Source organism: Odontomachus brunneus, unplaced genomic scaffold (genome assembly GCF_010583005.1).
Source record: "Odontomachus brunneus isolate Ranch 3 - 2012 unplaced genomic scaffold, Obru_v1 Obru_scaffold_062, whole genome shotgun sequence".
Taxonomy (NCBI): Eukaryota; Metazoa; Arthropoda; class Insecta; order Hymenoptera; family Formicidae; genus Odontomachus; species Odontomachus brunneus.
In genome coordinates, this window is record NW_022639512.1 from 1066777 (window position 1) to 1082063 (window position 15287).

General features: G+C 39.7%; 2 protein-coding genes across 2 annotated transcripts; one reads left to right on the forward strand and one right to left on the reverse strand.

The window, feature by feature from the left end:
- The first annotated feature begins 479 nt into the window (after positions 1-479).
- On the forward strand, positions 480-1907 carry LOC116846216 (zinc finger CCHC-type and RNA-binding motif-containing protein 1-like). Its single transcript, XM_032819761.1, has 4 exons — positions 480-810; positions 887-998; positions 1222-1563; positions 1678-1907. The coding sequence occupies exons 1-4, from the start codon at positions 698-700 to the stop codon at positions 1810-1812; spliced, it is 702 nt and encodes a 233-aa protein (XP_032675652.1). The 5' UTR covers positions 480-697; the 3' UTR covers positions 1813-1907.
- Positions 1908-2362: 455 nt separating this feature from the next.
- LOC116846215 (myotubularin-related protein 13) lies at positions 2363-12161 on the reverse strand. The gene is made up of 12 exons (XM_032819760.1): positions 11512-12161; positions 10580-10665; positions 10217-10504; positions 9908-10127; positions 9580-9821; positions 5205-9502; positions 4991-5138; positions 4455-4600; positions 4139-4365; positions 3795-4001; positions 3617-3699; positions 2363-3409 (listed from the first exon to the last, which is right to left on the reverse strand). Exons 1-12 carry the CDS (start codon positions 11609-11611, stop codon positions 3317-3319), a joined length of 6138 nt encoding a protein of 2045 aa, XP_032675651.1. The 5' UTR covers positions 11612-12161; the 3' UTR covers positions 2363-3316.
- Between the last annotated feature and the right edge of the window lie 3126 nt (positions 12162-15287).

The following is a 15287-nucleotide window of genomic DNA, read 5'->3' on the forward strand; positions in this document are numbered from 1 at the left end:
TAATACATATAATCATGTATAATTATATATATAAATTCATATATAATTTTACATAATTACGCATAGATTTATATGTAATTATACATATTGTTATACATAATTGTGTATAATGATATATAATGTTATACGATTATACATAATTATATATGGACAAATTTCATACATAATTATGCATGAAAAATTTTTCACCGAGTTTATATGGCCTATTTTATTCACTTAATTAATTACAATCACTTGATCCAGTTAAATCTAGCTAGAAGTTGAACTGTGTTGAACTTTGAGCGTTTATCTGCTTTATTCGTCTTTTTAGCGATAATTAATGGAGTGGTGGTAAACGCCAGCTTTTATTCGCTAAAAGTTGGAGTGTGTCGAACTTTGAGCGTTTATTCGCTACATTCGCCATTTCGGTGAAAATTGATGGAGTAGGGTGAAACGTCAGCTTTTATTCGCTGCGTGAAATCGCACCTTAATACTTGTGTCGATTGTGTCTCTTGTTGGAAAGACATAAGGATTGGAGAATGGCATATGGGGATAACCTTTTCCCCCGGAGCCATTACAGAACAGAACAGAACAGAATCTTGTTGGAAAGCAACCAATACGAGTTAAGTTTTTAGCCAAATCGGAAGTGAGGATTCTAAACTATATAATTACCGGAACATATGATGGTTGTTACAGCGATGCAATTTTAAGATAAAATATGAGTGGTCATATTATTCCAAGTAAATCGACTGTTTATATATCAAATTTATCTTTTTCTTTAACAAATAATGATATACATCAGTTGTTAGAAAATTATGGAAAAATTGTCAAGTGAGTGTTAACGGTGAAGTAATCTCTCTCTGTGGCGTTAAGAGTATAGTACAAATATTATATTGTTTATTTTCAGAGTAACTGTGTTGAAAGACAAAATAACGCGACTTAGTCGCGGTGTTGCTTTTGTATTATTTTGCAAACAAGAAGATGCAGTACGCTGTGCGAATTCAGTCAATAACACTGAAGTAAGGATTGATCGTTGTTATTTATTTTTTATAAATATTTTGTTTAAAAATCTCGCCTCAAAAAAAATTTTGATCAAAATATACTCAATCGATTCATTTTTATACCTACAAAATTCCTTTTCTCAATTTCATTTTTAGAGAGAAGTGAAGATTTATTTGTTAATTGATTTCAAATAATGCCAACAGAGATTATTTATATAATCAATCATTCTTCTGATGATAGATATGTGGTCGCATTGTAAAAAGTTCGATAGCAGTCGACAATGGTCGCAGCACTGAATTCATACGTCGCAGGGACTATCCAGATAAATCACAATGCTACGAATGTGGACAGGAGGGACACTTATCATATTGTTGCAGCAATAATGCATTAGGTCCCAGAAAACCACCACCAAAAAAAATAAGAATACGAAAAAAAAATATAAAGCAAGAGAAATATAACACGAATTACTTTGATGATGACAGTGATGAAGCGCCAGCAAAAAAACCAAAGTTTGATAATGATAATGTTGAGGATGACTCAGAGGAAGAGCCTGAAACATTGAGTGCAGTGATTGCACTCGAGGTACAATTGTGCTATCTATATTTTTAATTAGAAACTATAAAAATTAATTGAAATAGTTCTGGTAAATTATAATTAAAATAATTATGATTAAATTAATTCAGATTGTTATTTTAGCAAAGACGATTTGAAATGGAAAATAGATATGGGGAAACAATGGATGGATATGACAGAAAAGAGGGTTCAACTGTATCAAAGAAACGTTACAAGAAAAATAAATACTTTAGCGATGAAGAAGATTTTAGTGAATAATTATATATATATATATATATGTAAATAGTGTTATTCTTTATCTGGATAATATATCAGTGGTAATTAAGAAATGCAAATACATTTCTTGAATATTATATTTTTGTGATTACAAAGTTAATCTAATTGTTTATTTAATTTTTTATCTTTGTTATCTACATCACAAAAGTTAACTGATTTTTGATAATCTTGTCTAACATTTTTAATTAACTAATTTTTTTATTATCTATAGATTCTCAAAGTTTTTAATCTTGTGTTCTTTGAAAATGCACTCATCAAAATGCAGATTAAATTTATATTGTTCAAAACAAGATCCTGTCAATATTTGAAATACATTATATACAATTTCTAAAATACTTTTGTAAGCAAGCTCTTGTCTTTTTAGTGATAACTTATTCTTAACAGTATACTTTAAAATACAATGACATCTTTCAGTTTTGGATATGTTGATTTAAGGAGAACATGGTGCAACTAGATAGTTCATCAAGAGTATTGGTGCTACAATTGTCTCTCCCTCTCTCTGAAAATTAACCGCAGTAAAAAGTACTCCAAATTCATATTCTTATCAATTTAATTTTTCTGTCAGCATGGCAGGAGTATTAATGAGATATTTTTAACATATCTTAGAGAGATATTATCTTTCTCGTATTTGTTTAGATCTTAACACTTTTAACAAACAAGGTCGCATCATATCGAATAGTAATATTATATATATATAATTATAATAGCATTTTATATGCAACTATTAAATATTTAATAGTGTCCCAATTTCATCACACTATTAATTTAGAGATTCCTTATAATAAATTTGGAATTGATCTTTCCTTAGCAAAAATTGAATTATATATTATTTTTAACTCACAACCCTTAAAATATCAAGTAGTAACTAAAATCTGAATTAAAACTCCAATAAAGTAAAATCTATTTGAAATAGAAGCAAATAACATTTATTTATGTCCTTAAACACTAGTGTGTAATATTCTTAATTTTTATCGTTTATAATACATTAATTTTCATGTCTTTGTTAAGGAAAAACCGATTTACATATTGTCCAAAAAATCTATAGCCGACAAAAACTGAAGTATAATCCTGAGACTACCTGTATATTTATATATATGGATATGCAAAAATAATAACCATGCTCTCTTTATACTCCATCATAATTTAAACATTAAAAAACATTAAACAAAAAGAATCTTAAGGCGCTATATATAATGATCTCTCATCTTCCAACTGAATAAAAATTTAACATAATGACGTAATCACAATGTACATTATATTCACATACTAATTCTATATTAAGGATATGGTTGTATCACATTTAATTTATGATACTATTTTCAGTCCAACGAGTTTGCGTTTTTTAAATACTTAAAGCGATGTTAATGCAGTCTATGACGCATACAATTAGACTATACAATATTATGTAACAAAATTAAAATCTTTTACTCTCTATATCAGTCACATCCAGAATTTTAAATTAGTACTATAATCAAGCTGTGACACACTATTGTAAGCACGCTTGAACTTTTTCGATCCACTCCTGTGCAGTGACCGCGTCGGCAGCACAGAAATTGTACGTCCGTCTACTTGTACGAAGCTGTAAAGAAGATGAATGTATTATATGTTGCAGTACATTATAAGTTACATCGAGACGGTATTGTACAAAAATAAAAATCAATTCACAAAATTAAAAAGAAGAATGCAGCTGAGTCGACAATTTTGAGCGTTGCATTTGAATCATAAGCGATAAGAGAGAGTTCAGAACAAAGACCCTATCTCTTGTCGAAATGTAATATGTACTCACATCAAAGAATGATTTGTCGTCAGTTTTCTTTGGTGGTCCAGGCATCGGCGCAGCTGGATTAACGGATACCACCTCGGCCAGATCTGCAACGCGTAATTTCGATGAATGCTCATTTCTGTTCTAGTTTCAAACCGTTTTTTTGTGTCAACCGTGTTACGTTTCATTCTTTTTCACATACCTATGTATCCTTTACAGTGCGAATCCTCCACCGCATCGTAATATCTCAATTGATGCTTTATGGAATCTAGTACAAACCATCTTTGCTTCCAGCCCTTCAACAGGGCGCCCCGTTTATAAAGATAACCCTCGTGCGTTCTGTTTTCCGCCACGTTGCTTGAGAATTGCTCGTAGTATTGTTGAGAAGAAGTTTGTATAGTCGTTACACCTGCAATTATAAAGGATCGATATTTTTACGCAAGGCAGAGAAAGAAGGAAGCTTTATAGGCGAGATATGCAACGTAACAATGAGATAATGGACACTGTTTACTCGTCCAATTATACTAAAACGGTAGCAGCGCATACTTGAGTTCACGCTTCCGTTGTCTCCGCCACTTCTCGTGAGTGTGTGAGTTTGGAGATTATCCGTCACAGCCTTGTACTTCGTGCAATTCTTCGGCACGGCATCCGCGCACTTGTCGTGGCACACGTGGCCGCAGTCGATGCATCTTAATCCGGCCTTCACAGGGCCCCATAGCACACCAGAACACGCGTCGCAATGAGTCGGAGTCGCAGAGTCCAATCTTTCGAATCTTCGGCAAACATTCGTGCTCGTCAGGTACGTACAGCTAGTTTGAGCAAATTAAAGAAGAGCGATGCGTAGATGGTAGATGCGTATTACCTGTGCGGATGTGCGTAAACGGAACCTTCGTTTCCGGTGGTGCTACCGCCTGCGAGCTTGCCACGTAACAATAGTTCCAGGGTAGAACGTTTGTGAGTCAGTCGACCGTGATACCGTACTAGCGCTGTACTGAATGACGCGTGCCGCTAAAGGCAAAAAATCAATTATGAATGCAACAATTACAAATGAATGTAACAATTATACATGAATGTAACAATTACACGCTAATTAGTTGGACGTGCATAATTCCGAGAAAAGGTGCCGAAATTTAAAAAACAGGACAACGTCCTGAAAAGATACAATCTGGAAAACTAAATACCGGAACATTGTACCAAAATACAATTTTTCCGAAATATTGAAAGCATGCCATTGTTCCGATATTCAATTTTCGAGTCTTCTCGGGACGTTGTCCCATTTCTCACATTTTGGGTTTTTGATTGTTCAGCATTACGCATATTAACCGTTAATTATAATAATCGTAAGAAACAATAATTATATCAGTAAAGATGAGAATATTCATTCATATGGTGACTTACAGCGAGTGAATCAGTGTTTGGCAACTCCAGCTTGTCCCACAACACCTTCCACTTCTGCGGCAAATGACCCAGTTCAGTTTCCAGTTTGTGAATCTCTTCCAAGAGATGCGAGAACTGATCGGGCACCATCGTGCTTACTCCGTCGTATCTAAAATAAACCATAATTAGTAATCTCGCAATTCCTTTTAATCGTCAAGACGCGAATGATGCTCACCCTTGAGTAACTATTTTACGATTGCTCTTGACCACGCCGTCTGCAGCCTCAGCCTCTTCTTCCTGTTGGGAATCCTGCTGCAACACTTCCAGATCGTAGGCCGGACCATGGGCTAGTTCTTCTTCTAGGTAGAACTGCCAGATATCGAGACTGGGAAGATGTCGGACTGGTCTCAAGACGGGATACTCCAGGTTAGGCGTGTACATGAAGTTATAGAACAACGGACATCGCGCGTGTTGCTTCTCAATGTAGTCAAAGATGCTCTGGCCGAGATTGCAACCGGTGTTGGTTCCCGCCAGCCTACCGCCAGGATAGATCGTTTCGTCGTCACTACCAGTGTCCACACCCTTATGATGACTCGTCAAGGAACCTCTTTTGTCCTCGATAGCAGTGATACCGCACTCCACTCTGTCAAATTCGCAGTCCAGCAAGAAGGTGCGGAAGCGACAGGACACCGAGTGATAAGCCAAAAACTTCAGATAGTATTCATTAAACTCGAACGCCAATGGGAATTGCTTCTGTATCTGATGGACTATGTCCAGGAACTGAAGGAATGTAGGTGTGAAGTTTGTGGTCTGTGAATTCGCGGCCAGATTGCTCCTGTGGCCGAACCGGTGGCCAAATCCAAGCCACTCCTTCTCGATTAAAGTCCTAAAGCCGTCGATCGTCCTATAGTGAGGATCGAGACACACTTGCGCTACGGAGCACACGGTGGTCGTGGTATCCCAACCGTCTTCCAAGCAAACAGCCACCGAGGAGCCTTGCATATCCATCAGATCTATGACTGCACCCGCCAGTTGCATCAAATTCTGCAGCTGCTGTAGCCACTCGGAGCTCTCGATAAGTCTGTAAAAGCTCTGATCAGGCTCCACATTCGGTGAGCTTGGTACGCATGCCCGCATCAGCTTCTTGAACGCGGCCTTGGTGTGCCTGACGTCGTAATACTCTACCGGAATGAAATCCGTCTTGGGAGTGGATTCCGCTTTGACACCCTTCATGTGTGCCTTCTCACCCAAGATGTAAAGAGCAGCGCGTTGAAAAGTGTGCACACACTCCGTGCCGCTGTCCGAGTCTGCGGAGTGTCTTACGGTACCGCGCTGATGAACGGAAGTCAAAGAGGCTTGTGACGAGTTGTGTCTCTTGTCCTTCAAGGAGCCCCATCGGCCGAAATTCTTGGGGCCTTTGCCGCCTGACGAACCGAGGGTACCAAGCGGTTTGTTGAACGGATTGCGTCGCGATTGCTCCGGAGTGGCGTTGCGATCTTCGGCCGCCAGCAACAACGAATCTATACTCAGAGAACTGTCAGACATGCCCCAGGCAGAACCTTGTCGCAACACGGAGAGCGGCGTCGCTGCCACGAGAGCCATCATGTATTTCTCCTGCTCCAAAGAGGAGGTGGTCTCCGACGACGTGGTCTTCAGATTACTGCTCGAAGTCGGATGAGCCTTCAGCATACCCATCACACCTTTTCCATGATAGCCAGCGCCTCTGATTAGCAGTGCCTTTGTTCGCGGATGCCTCCAAGTAACGACGGGCACTCTGCTATGGCGGTAAAGCCTGCAGAATCGTCGGATGCTCTCGTCCGACACGGAAGTAGGAACGATCAATAGCGCGGGATAACTCCGACACATCATGTAGGCGCAGTTCACCGAAGACAACCGGAAGGGCTCGTTACGACGGTTGTTGTGCAGCCCGTTTGTGTAGAGCCCGAGTCGATACCAGTCTCGCACATAGCTGCGCTCGGACAAACGTTCCAGTGTCTTCGCGTCAGTCGGTGGTTGCGTCATCATGCCTGGTATCTCAAAGTCGTCTATACTGAGATCATCGTCATGACTGAGATCGTTATTGTCGGTCATCGGCAGACTCATGCGACCAGGTGATGTCATATATTTATTGTTGCTAATGAGATTCATGTTCGGTAACACGTACTTCTGCCTTTTGGATGACTGCTTAGGTTTGAAGCCGGCCTTCCTCGCGGTCTTCAACAGCGTCTTCTTCGCGAAACCTTTTAGCGTGGCGTTCTTCTCCTTACCTTTGTGATGCGCCGTTTGCGTCACTAGGACGTGGCCGTTGAACGCGAAGTGATGGAAGATATGCGGCGGATATCGCGCTTTGTGCACCAACTTCCTCAAGGTGTCGATATTCTCCGGTGTGACCTCCTCGTCGAAGGCCAATTTGATCAGTTGGAACGTACAGGAGCGCAGCTGGAGGCCCTCCTGCAGGCACTGATCTAAATGCGCCAAATGCTGCACAGCGACGCGCTTCTCCTTGGTCAAAGACGTCACGGGGAAAGCTCGAACGACCAGTTGCTCGCAAGCGAATGGATCGCATGGTATGCCCTTGAACACGATCCTATAATTCGTCAAGAAGATCGCTCCCTCGGCCGGTAAGAGCGGTGGAATCTTCGGGAGACCCGCGGAGCCCTCCTCTCGGCCGTCTGGCAGAAGATAAACACGCAAACCGTCCATTATCACTTCTTCGCCCGGCAGCATATTGGGCGTCAGGATCTTCGGCTTTTGTATCGGCGGTAATCTCTTGCTCTCTCTGTGGACCGCTTCAAGCGTCTCGATGTGCATGTGAACTACACCTGGCACCATCTGATGAAGACATCTTACATGCTCGGCGCTCACGCCACCCTCTGTGCAAACGCGATCTACAAATCGCGAGACCATGCGAATGACGGCGCTACCGGTCTCGCCGGGATCAGTCTCCTCGAATCCGGACTCGGCATCGCCGCTATCGCTCGCCACGCTATTCGTGATACTATTACTCGCACGTTCCTCATCGAAAACGTTATCCTGACGATGGGTCTTTGAGCCGATATCCAATGGCACTAACAGGTAGACCATCCTGTTGGCGTAGTGTATAGCTTGACTATACATGGTACTCTCCTCGCTGTTGACGAGTTCCTTCTGCTTCTCGGGGTCGATAGACAGCCAGATTCGCATTTGATCCGCGGCAATCTCCAGCGCAGATGGTTCTTGAGCCTGATAAATGGAGTATCGATCTCGATACGGGAACTCTTTCCCGTCGCGTGGACTGATGGGGCTCAGGATAGTGTCGTTTATCAGTCTGGGAGGCGAATTGTCGCCTGGTAGATACAAACGTTTGATGTCCTTCTGCACGTCCAAATAAAACGCGTCCTCCCAGAACTGCTGATTTTGCCACACCGGATGTTCCTGGATGCAGGTGTACGCAAACTGTATAACGCCGGTGCACAACTTCCTGCAGAACGCGGTGGCGAGCGGCAACAACGCGGCAGCGACTCCGTGTTCGTCCATAGATGAGTCGTCTTGCAGCGCACAGTTCATCAGACGCACCACCAGATCGAATTGTTGGTGCTCCAGCATGGCCTTGTTGCCCACCACATGCTGAGACAACTCCATACAGAGTGCCAAACGTGCGGCTTTGCTCTTCAGCGCCCGCAGCACAGCAGGAAACGTCTTGCGAGCATCTGAGATTTTGTTCTCGAATATGCAGTTGATACAATTACGCAATACTTCCAGCCTGCGAGCTGAGTTGCTGACTAGATGTCTGGTGTCGTGAACGAACGAGATATGCGGGCCCATCGGTACGATGCGAGGATGAATTGGCCGTATGGACGTCAATCTGACCTTGAGATTATTCTTCGCGAGGCCTTCATCGATGATCGCTTGCACTTGTTCCGTGTTGATACGTGGTAAGAGAGGTTGATGAATTCTCGCGAATGCACCCTCGGGAGGCTTCAGGATCTTTTGCACGTACGGCTGAGGATTCGGATTCTCGTTCATGTAGAGTTGCTGAGCCAGCTCCTGAATGTGCGTCAGGATTATTCTATGATCTTGCGTTTCCTGCTTCAGTTGATCGCTCAAGTTACTATATAATTCATCCCACACGTCGCAAGGTCGCCATGGTGGACCTCTCTCCGCAATGAAAGACGTAAAAAACATGCAATCTAAAACCCTCGTAGTAAAGTCACAATCCGTTAAGCCTCTCTCGCCTAGAAACGCTGCTTTGTGGAAGGTTATGACCGGTTTCGGGTGTATTCGTATCAACGTTAGACAACTTCGGTATCCTTGTAACAATTGAGCAAAGGTTCGCATGAACACCGCCCTGAGTTCTTTGTCGAGCATTGGCGAGTGTGGTGCTCTGGTAGCGAGTGGAGGAAAAGCGTAATCGGCACATGCTAATTCCGGTTGCAACACCAGGGACAACGCGTCTTGCGTCTGCGAGAGTAACGGTTCCGGTAGTAAAGAGAGTGAAACGCCATCGGGAACCATTATGGAGCCTCCGTCCAGATCGGCGACTATTACATCCATCTGAAAAGACGAAGAGATAGCGATGAGTATTTGAATGAAAGCAACAGGTCCTCAAGATCATGTGGAAATTGTCTTACAAGTTCTGCAACTTCATGCTTTAACGAACTATGCACGCCCATGATGAATGGAGTCGGAGTGCTGAGTATTTCGACTAAAGCCGCTGGCAAAAGAGGAATGTAAACGTGCGAGTATCGAAATGGATACATTAAAGCCGTCAGGGCGCGACACCCTTCGGTCAGTCGAGAGTAACTGGCAGAGTGAAAAAGTATTTTATGTTCTGTCATGACTGCGCAAAATAATACTAGCACATTACGAATACCTGAAAATAATATCAATGATGTAACGGATATCAACAGATATAAGAATCATCGTGAATATTGCATATTTGGTTTGCTGTTTCCTTACCTAGTTGCTGAAATAATAAATTTACACTAGTATGAGTTATAGGAAGAGAAGGGCTAATCGGTGGCTGAAGCGCTTGACGATCGCCTGCTCCGATGCTGAATCGCACCTGAGGCCCACCCGCAGGAGGTACTTGAATACATCCTAATATATTTCCGACTAATGTTTCTAACGGTATACCAAAATTTTCCACGTACACTGTGTAAATAATACCAAGACAGTTCTGTAAGGATGATAAGTAGAGTTGTTAAATCGATCATTGAGTGATGCAAAATGTGAATGATGATGTCTATTATACAAATATCCACGTACTCTAAATGTTTCTATGTAATCGAGTCTGGAAACCAGCACCAGACATTTAGGTGCGTACATAATGCTATGATGTGCGATAGCGGGTATTGCCCTGACCAGGGGGCGACTGTCACCATCTACTGGATCCTCCTCCTCGTCTACGGGTTTACTTGGCACAATCGACACTGTTTCATTGAAGCACATGCAGGCACAATAATGTCGGTTTGCATAGACATCCGTCAGTATTGAGACAAAGAAGCGGGGTTCTTGTCTCTCTGTTGATAAAGCCCATCCTTGGGGTTGGCAAAACTATGATAAGATGGTACTTTAGTAATAAATCAAAATATCATAGCAAGTTCTTTTGTCTCACGAAGATAGACTCACCCATTCTATTCCTTCAATGAAAGGTGTGTCGGGCCAGTCTTTTTCTGGAAATCGTTGCAATACTATCCCACTACTTACACCACCTCCTATAATTATAAATAAGTATTAGTATTTTACACACTTTTTTATTTTATATAAAAGACAAATTAGTCTTTTCAGGTCAAATATTCAGTGGCTTATATTAATAGTCATTACTTGAAACTTTTCTCCAGTGAGATATATAGACTCTCATATTAATAGTCATAATAAGAAACTTATCTTAGGTGAAATAATTAGATTTTTGTTCAGAGTTAGATCCAAATCTTTCAGTTGAATCGATATATGTGACATTTACATCTATAATTGATTCAATTTGAAAAACTCATCTAACTCTGAATTCAAATCTGAGTCAAGTAATAACTATTACAACAGGTCTCAAATTTATTGAGTTTAGATTTAGATAATTTTTTCAGTTGAATCATAATTATATATATAGGCCTGTATTAATAATTGTTATTTGAATCTTGTCATGAGTGAGATATTCAGATTTGAATAGAGTTGGATGTGAATTTTTCAGTTGAATCACAATTACAAATATAATGTCACATATTGTATAACTTAACTAAAATATTCAGATTTAACTCTAAATTCCAATTTAAGTACATCACATAAAATTAGTTATAAATGGCAATTTACTAATACAGGCCTGTATTGTATTACAGAGATATGCAAATGTTTACTACCCAGTTTGCTAGAGATTAGTATCTTTTGGTAGAACAAGAATCATTAAACTATTGTTCAAAATTATGTTTCACTTCTTTTACTTTCTTTTTGTAAAACTTAGACAAACATTGCAATATCAAAGCAAAAGATGCAAGAAAATGCAGCTGAAACGAGTGCCATTCTAACGACATTTAATGACAATATCAGACATCACTTCCACAGTGACTTACTTTCTTTCTCGTGATCGTAGCCGACCACTACGAAGTAGTCGGCTAACCGAGACATCTCGGTGTATTCGTGGGGCTGAGTGGGGGTGACAGCGCTCAACATCCCACGTCGAGTGTGTTACACGTGATCTCATGGACCTCGTCCCCGTGGCGACCAGACTACCTTGCGTCAAACGCGTACGCACCGGACACCGCGATTTTCGTGCGTGTCAGTGCACGGAGCGATTTGAGAAAGTCCCGATCATAATTCGCGCGTTCGTTTTTCGTCTCGACTTCTAACGCATCGACCACGCGTATCAACGTCAACGCCGATTCGGAATCGTGCGTGAACACTCTTTTCGCGGGCGACGGTCGACAGCCTTCATTCGCGTCCACGAAAAAAATGACGGCCGAGGGAGATCTCGTGTGTACCGAGTCTCGGCGATTGTCGCGCGCGTGCGGCGCACTTCAGCGCGGCATCACACCGGCACCGCGTCCCGTAACGTTTCCCGGACCGCCGAATACGATGCCACACCCCGAAACTTCAATCCATAACCTTCCAAACTCAACGCCACATTGAGTGTTTGTTGAATCCACGTATGGTGCGGGCGCCCGAAATGCACAACGGTTATGCAAAACGAAGACGAGAACGGCGGCGGGCAAACTGACGTACATGTCACGAAGATGCCACATAAACGCCATCTGATAATGGCGGGACCGAATTAAATAAAAATATAGCAACCTTCCATTTGTATGTACTTGACCGGAAAAAAATTCCGGTTGGAAAATTATTCTTTTAAATCGTTTGTATTTTGTATGAAGAGTTTTGAAGTACAATTGAAAAGATTTGTGAGTCATTCTATTACTTGTAATTAATTGTTCTTTTTTGAACCATGTATTTAGCCGAAAATAATGAGCGGAGGTAAATAAAACAAAGGTTCAGTATGATATTATTTGTATTTCGTATGAAGAGTTATGAAGTATCATTAAAAAGGTTTGTAAGTCATCCAGATAATTTTAATTAAATATTAAAAAATCATATTTGACCGAAATATCGATCTCAAGCGCTGTTGTGGAAGTACCGTCAGGCACGATCGGTGTACTATCTAGTATTTCTATACTCATGGTTCATTTTCGGGTAATTATGTGTAATAAGGCTGATATTCTACATGTCGTACGATAAGCTTTTTGGATACGTTCATTGTTTGACGAACAGAGAACCTAGAAATACTCTATTCGCCAACCAATAAACGTATCCGAAAAGCTTGTCGTACGACACGTGAAATAGCACCCTAAGACCTTTTTCGAATTTTTATATTTTTTTGCAGCTCTTTTGGAAAAAAATATTTATTTTTACTCCAACATTGATAATCAATCGGAGGAGTCCGAAAAATATGCAAGTTATATATTGTTTTAACTTTTTTTTATTTTTTTTTCACTTGTCAAATGTTGCTGCTTTCCCACAATTTAAACAAGTTACTGATTTTTTAATCACATTATGTAATTGCAAATATCGAATGACTAGCGGGGGGCTCCGCCCTCCGTACCCCCCCTCAAAACTAATCTAACCCAACCTATCGTCACATTAACCGTCAGTCATTGTTTATTAAAGTGTTCAACTTTTTTTCTTAATAATTTTTTAGTAAACAATGACTAACGGCTAATGTGACGATAGGTTGGGTTGGGTTAGTTTTGAGTGGGGATGCGGGGGGCACAGCCCCCCTCTAGTCGTTCGATATTGCAGTTACATAATGTGATTAAAAGATTAGTAACTTGTTTAAATTGTGGGAAAGCAGCAACATTTGACAAGTGAAAAAAAAATAAAAAAAAAGTTAAAACAATATATAACTTGCATATTTTTCGGACTCCCCCGATTGATTATCAATATTGGAGTCAAAATAAATATTTTTACCAAAAGAGCTGCAAAAAAATATAAAAATTCGAAAAAAGCTTTATTGTACATAATTACCTGAAAAAGAACCAGGAATATTGAAATACTAGATAGTACACCGATCGTGCTTGACGGTACTTCCACAGCAGCGTTTGAGATCGATATTTAAGCCAAATATATATGATTTTTTAATATTTAATTAAAATTATCTGGATGTCTCACAAACCTTTTTAATGTTGCTTTCCAACAAGAGACACAAGCCGACACAAACATCATTCTATCTTTGTTTCATATTTAATGAGTAACAAAGATAGGATGATACTTGTGTCGACTTATGTCTCTTGTTAGAAAGCAACTAATGATACTTCATAACTCTTCATACGAAATACAAACGATATCATACCGAACCTTTGTTTAATTTACCTCCGGTCATTATTTGCGGCTAAATACATGGTCCAAAAAAGAACAATTAATTAAAAGTAATAGAATGACTCACAAATCTTTTCAATTGCACTTCAAAACTCTTCATATGAAATACAAACGATTTAAAAGAATAGTTTTCCAAGTCAAGTACATACGAATCAACCTTCCCACTATGGGCGAGTTTTTTAATTCATCGATGAATCCATCGCATGAATTAAAAACTCGTCTTATATTCCAATTATCGGTAAGCGGACAAAATCCATAAAAAGAGAGGGGATAACGTTGGCAACGTTCAAAAGTCTCTAAGTATTTTTAAGATTGCTTAAGTTCATCTTCAGATACTCCGTAGCCAATGAAATGATCCGTTCATCATCTGAAGATAAATTTAAGATGGTCTCAAATATAAGATCTGACTATGAATACCGGCCAATATCATTGCGCCAATTCTGTACTACAATCGCTCACTGAGCGCTCAGTAGAGCGCGGTTGAGGAGCGGTGCACTTGGACACGGTGCATTTGGACACAGCCAATCACAGCACCGTATGATTAGAGACATTTGTAGAGTCCCTTGGAACAACGACTTGTGATTGGACTATGTCCAATTGCCCCGTGTCCAACTGATATACACCCGCGCGGTTGTAGAGTTCCTAGAATCCAGAGGGTGCTTTCCAATTGCTTAACACATCTTGACACACACGACACAAATCAGTTTATTGGTCACATATTATCTAAAATATCTTGTAAGATAATATGCAACCAATAAACTGGTTTTGTGTAACACAGTGTACGCAACTGGAAAGCACCCAGAGTGGTCATTCGTAGACCTCTTTTCATTGCGTTCTTTAGATCTGCGTTCTTCCACAATGGTGGAATGAATAAAAATGAATAAAAATGTAGCGGAAACGTACGTCCATTTAAAGAATATATATATAAATTAAAAGGAAATATTATTGGAAAAAGGAAAATTATTTTAGTATTTGGCTTGCTAATATGAACTTCAGTCTAAAATAAAACCATTTTATCATTCATTGCAAACTTACTGTAAATGTATATATTTTTAACAATATACTTCTTATTAAAAAATATAGCATACATTTTATTTAAAATTTACATGTGAACAAGCAGAACCAATGTCATTTGCATCTATAGAAGCACTATTTATATTTTTATTTGATTTATTTTTCAAAATTGTTGGGATGCGTGGCTTTTCCCATATCTCTAGTGGAAAATGTGTATTGTATATTAATAGTTTGTTAATGTATAAATGAAAAACTAAGAATATAAAGAGTGTCATTAATAAAGCTTACTTTGCATATAAAATATATTTTGGAGAACTCGAAATCATCTCTACCAATATTAGTAATTTATTGCTTTATTTGCTTCAAATTTTTTTGGAGACGATGCATTGCCCAGACAGTACACAATATTTATGATAAAGATTCATAAATATTTAGGTCAAATTATTTTTTAAAAATATTACATAAA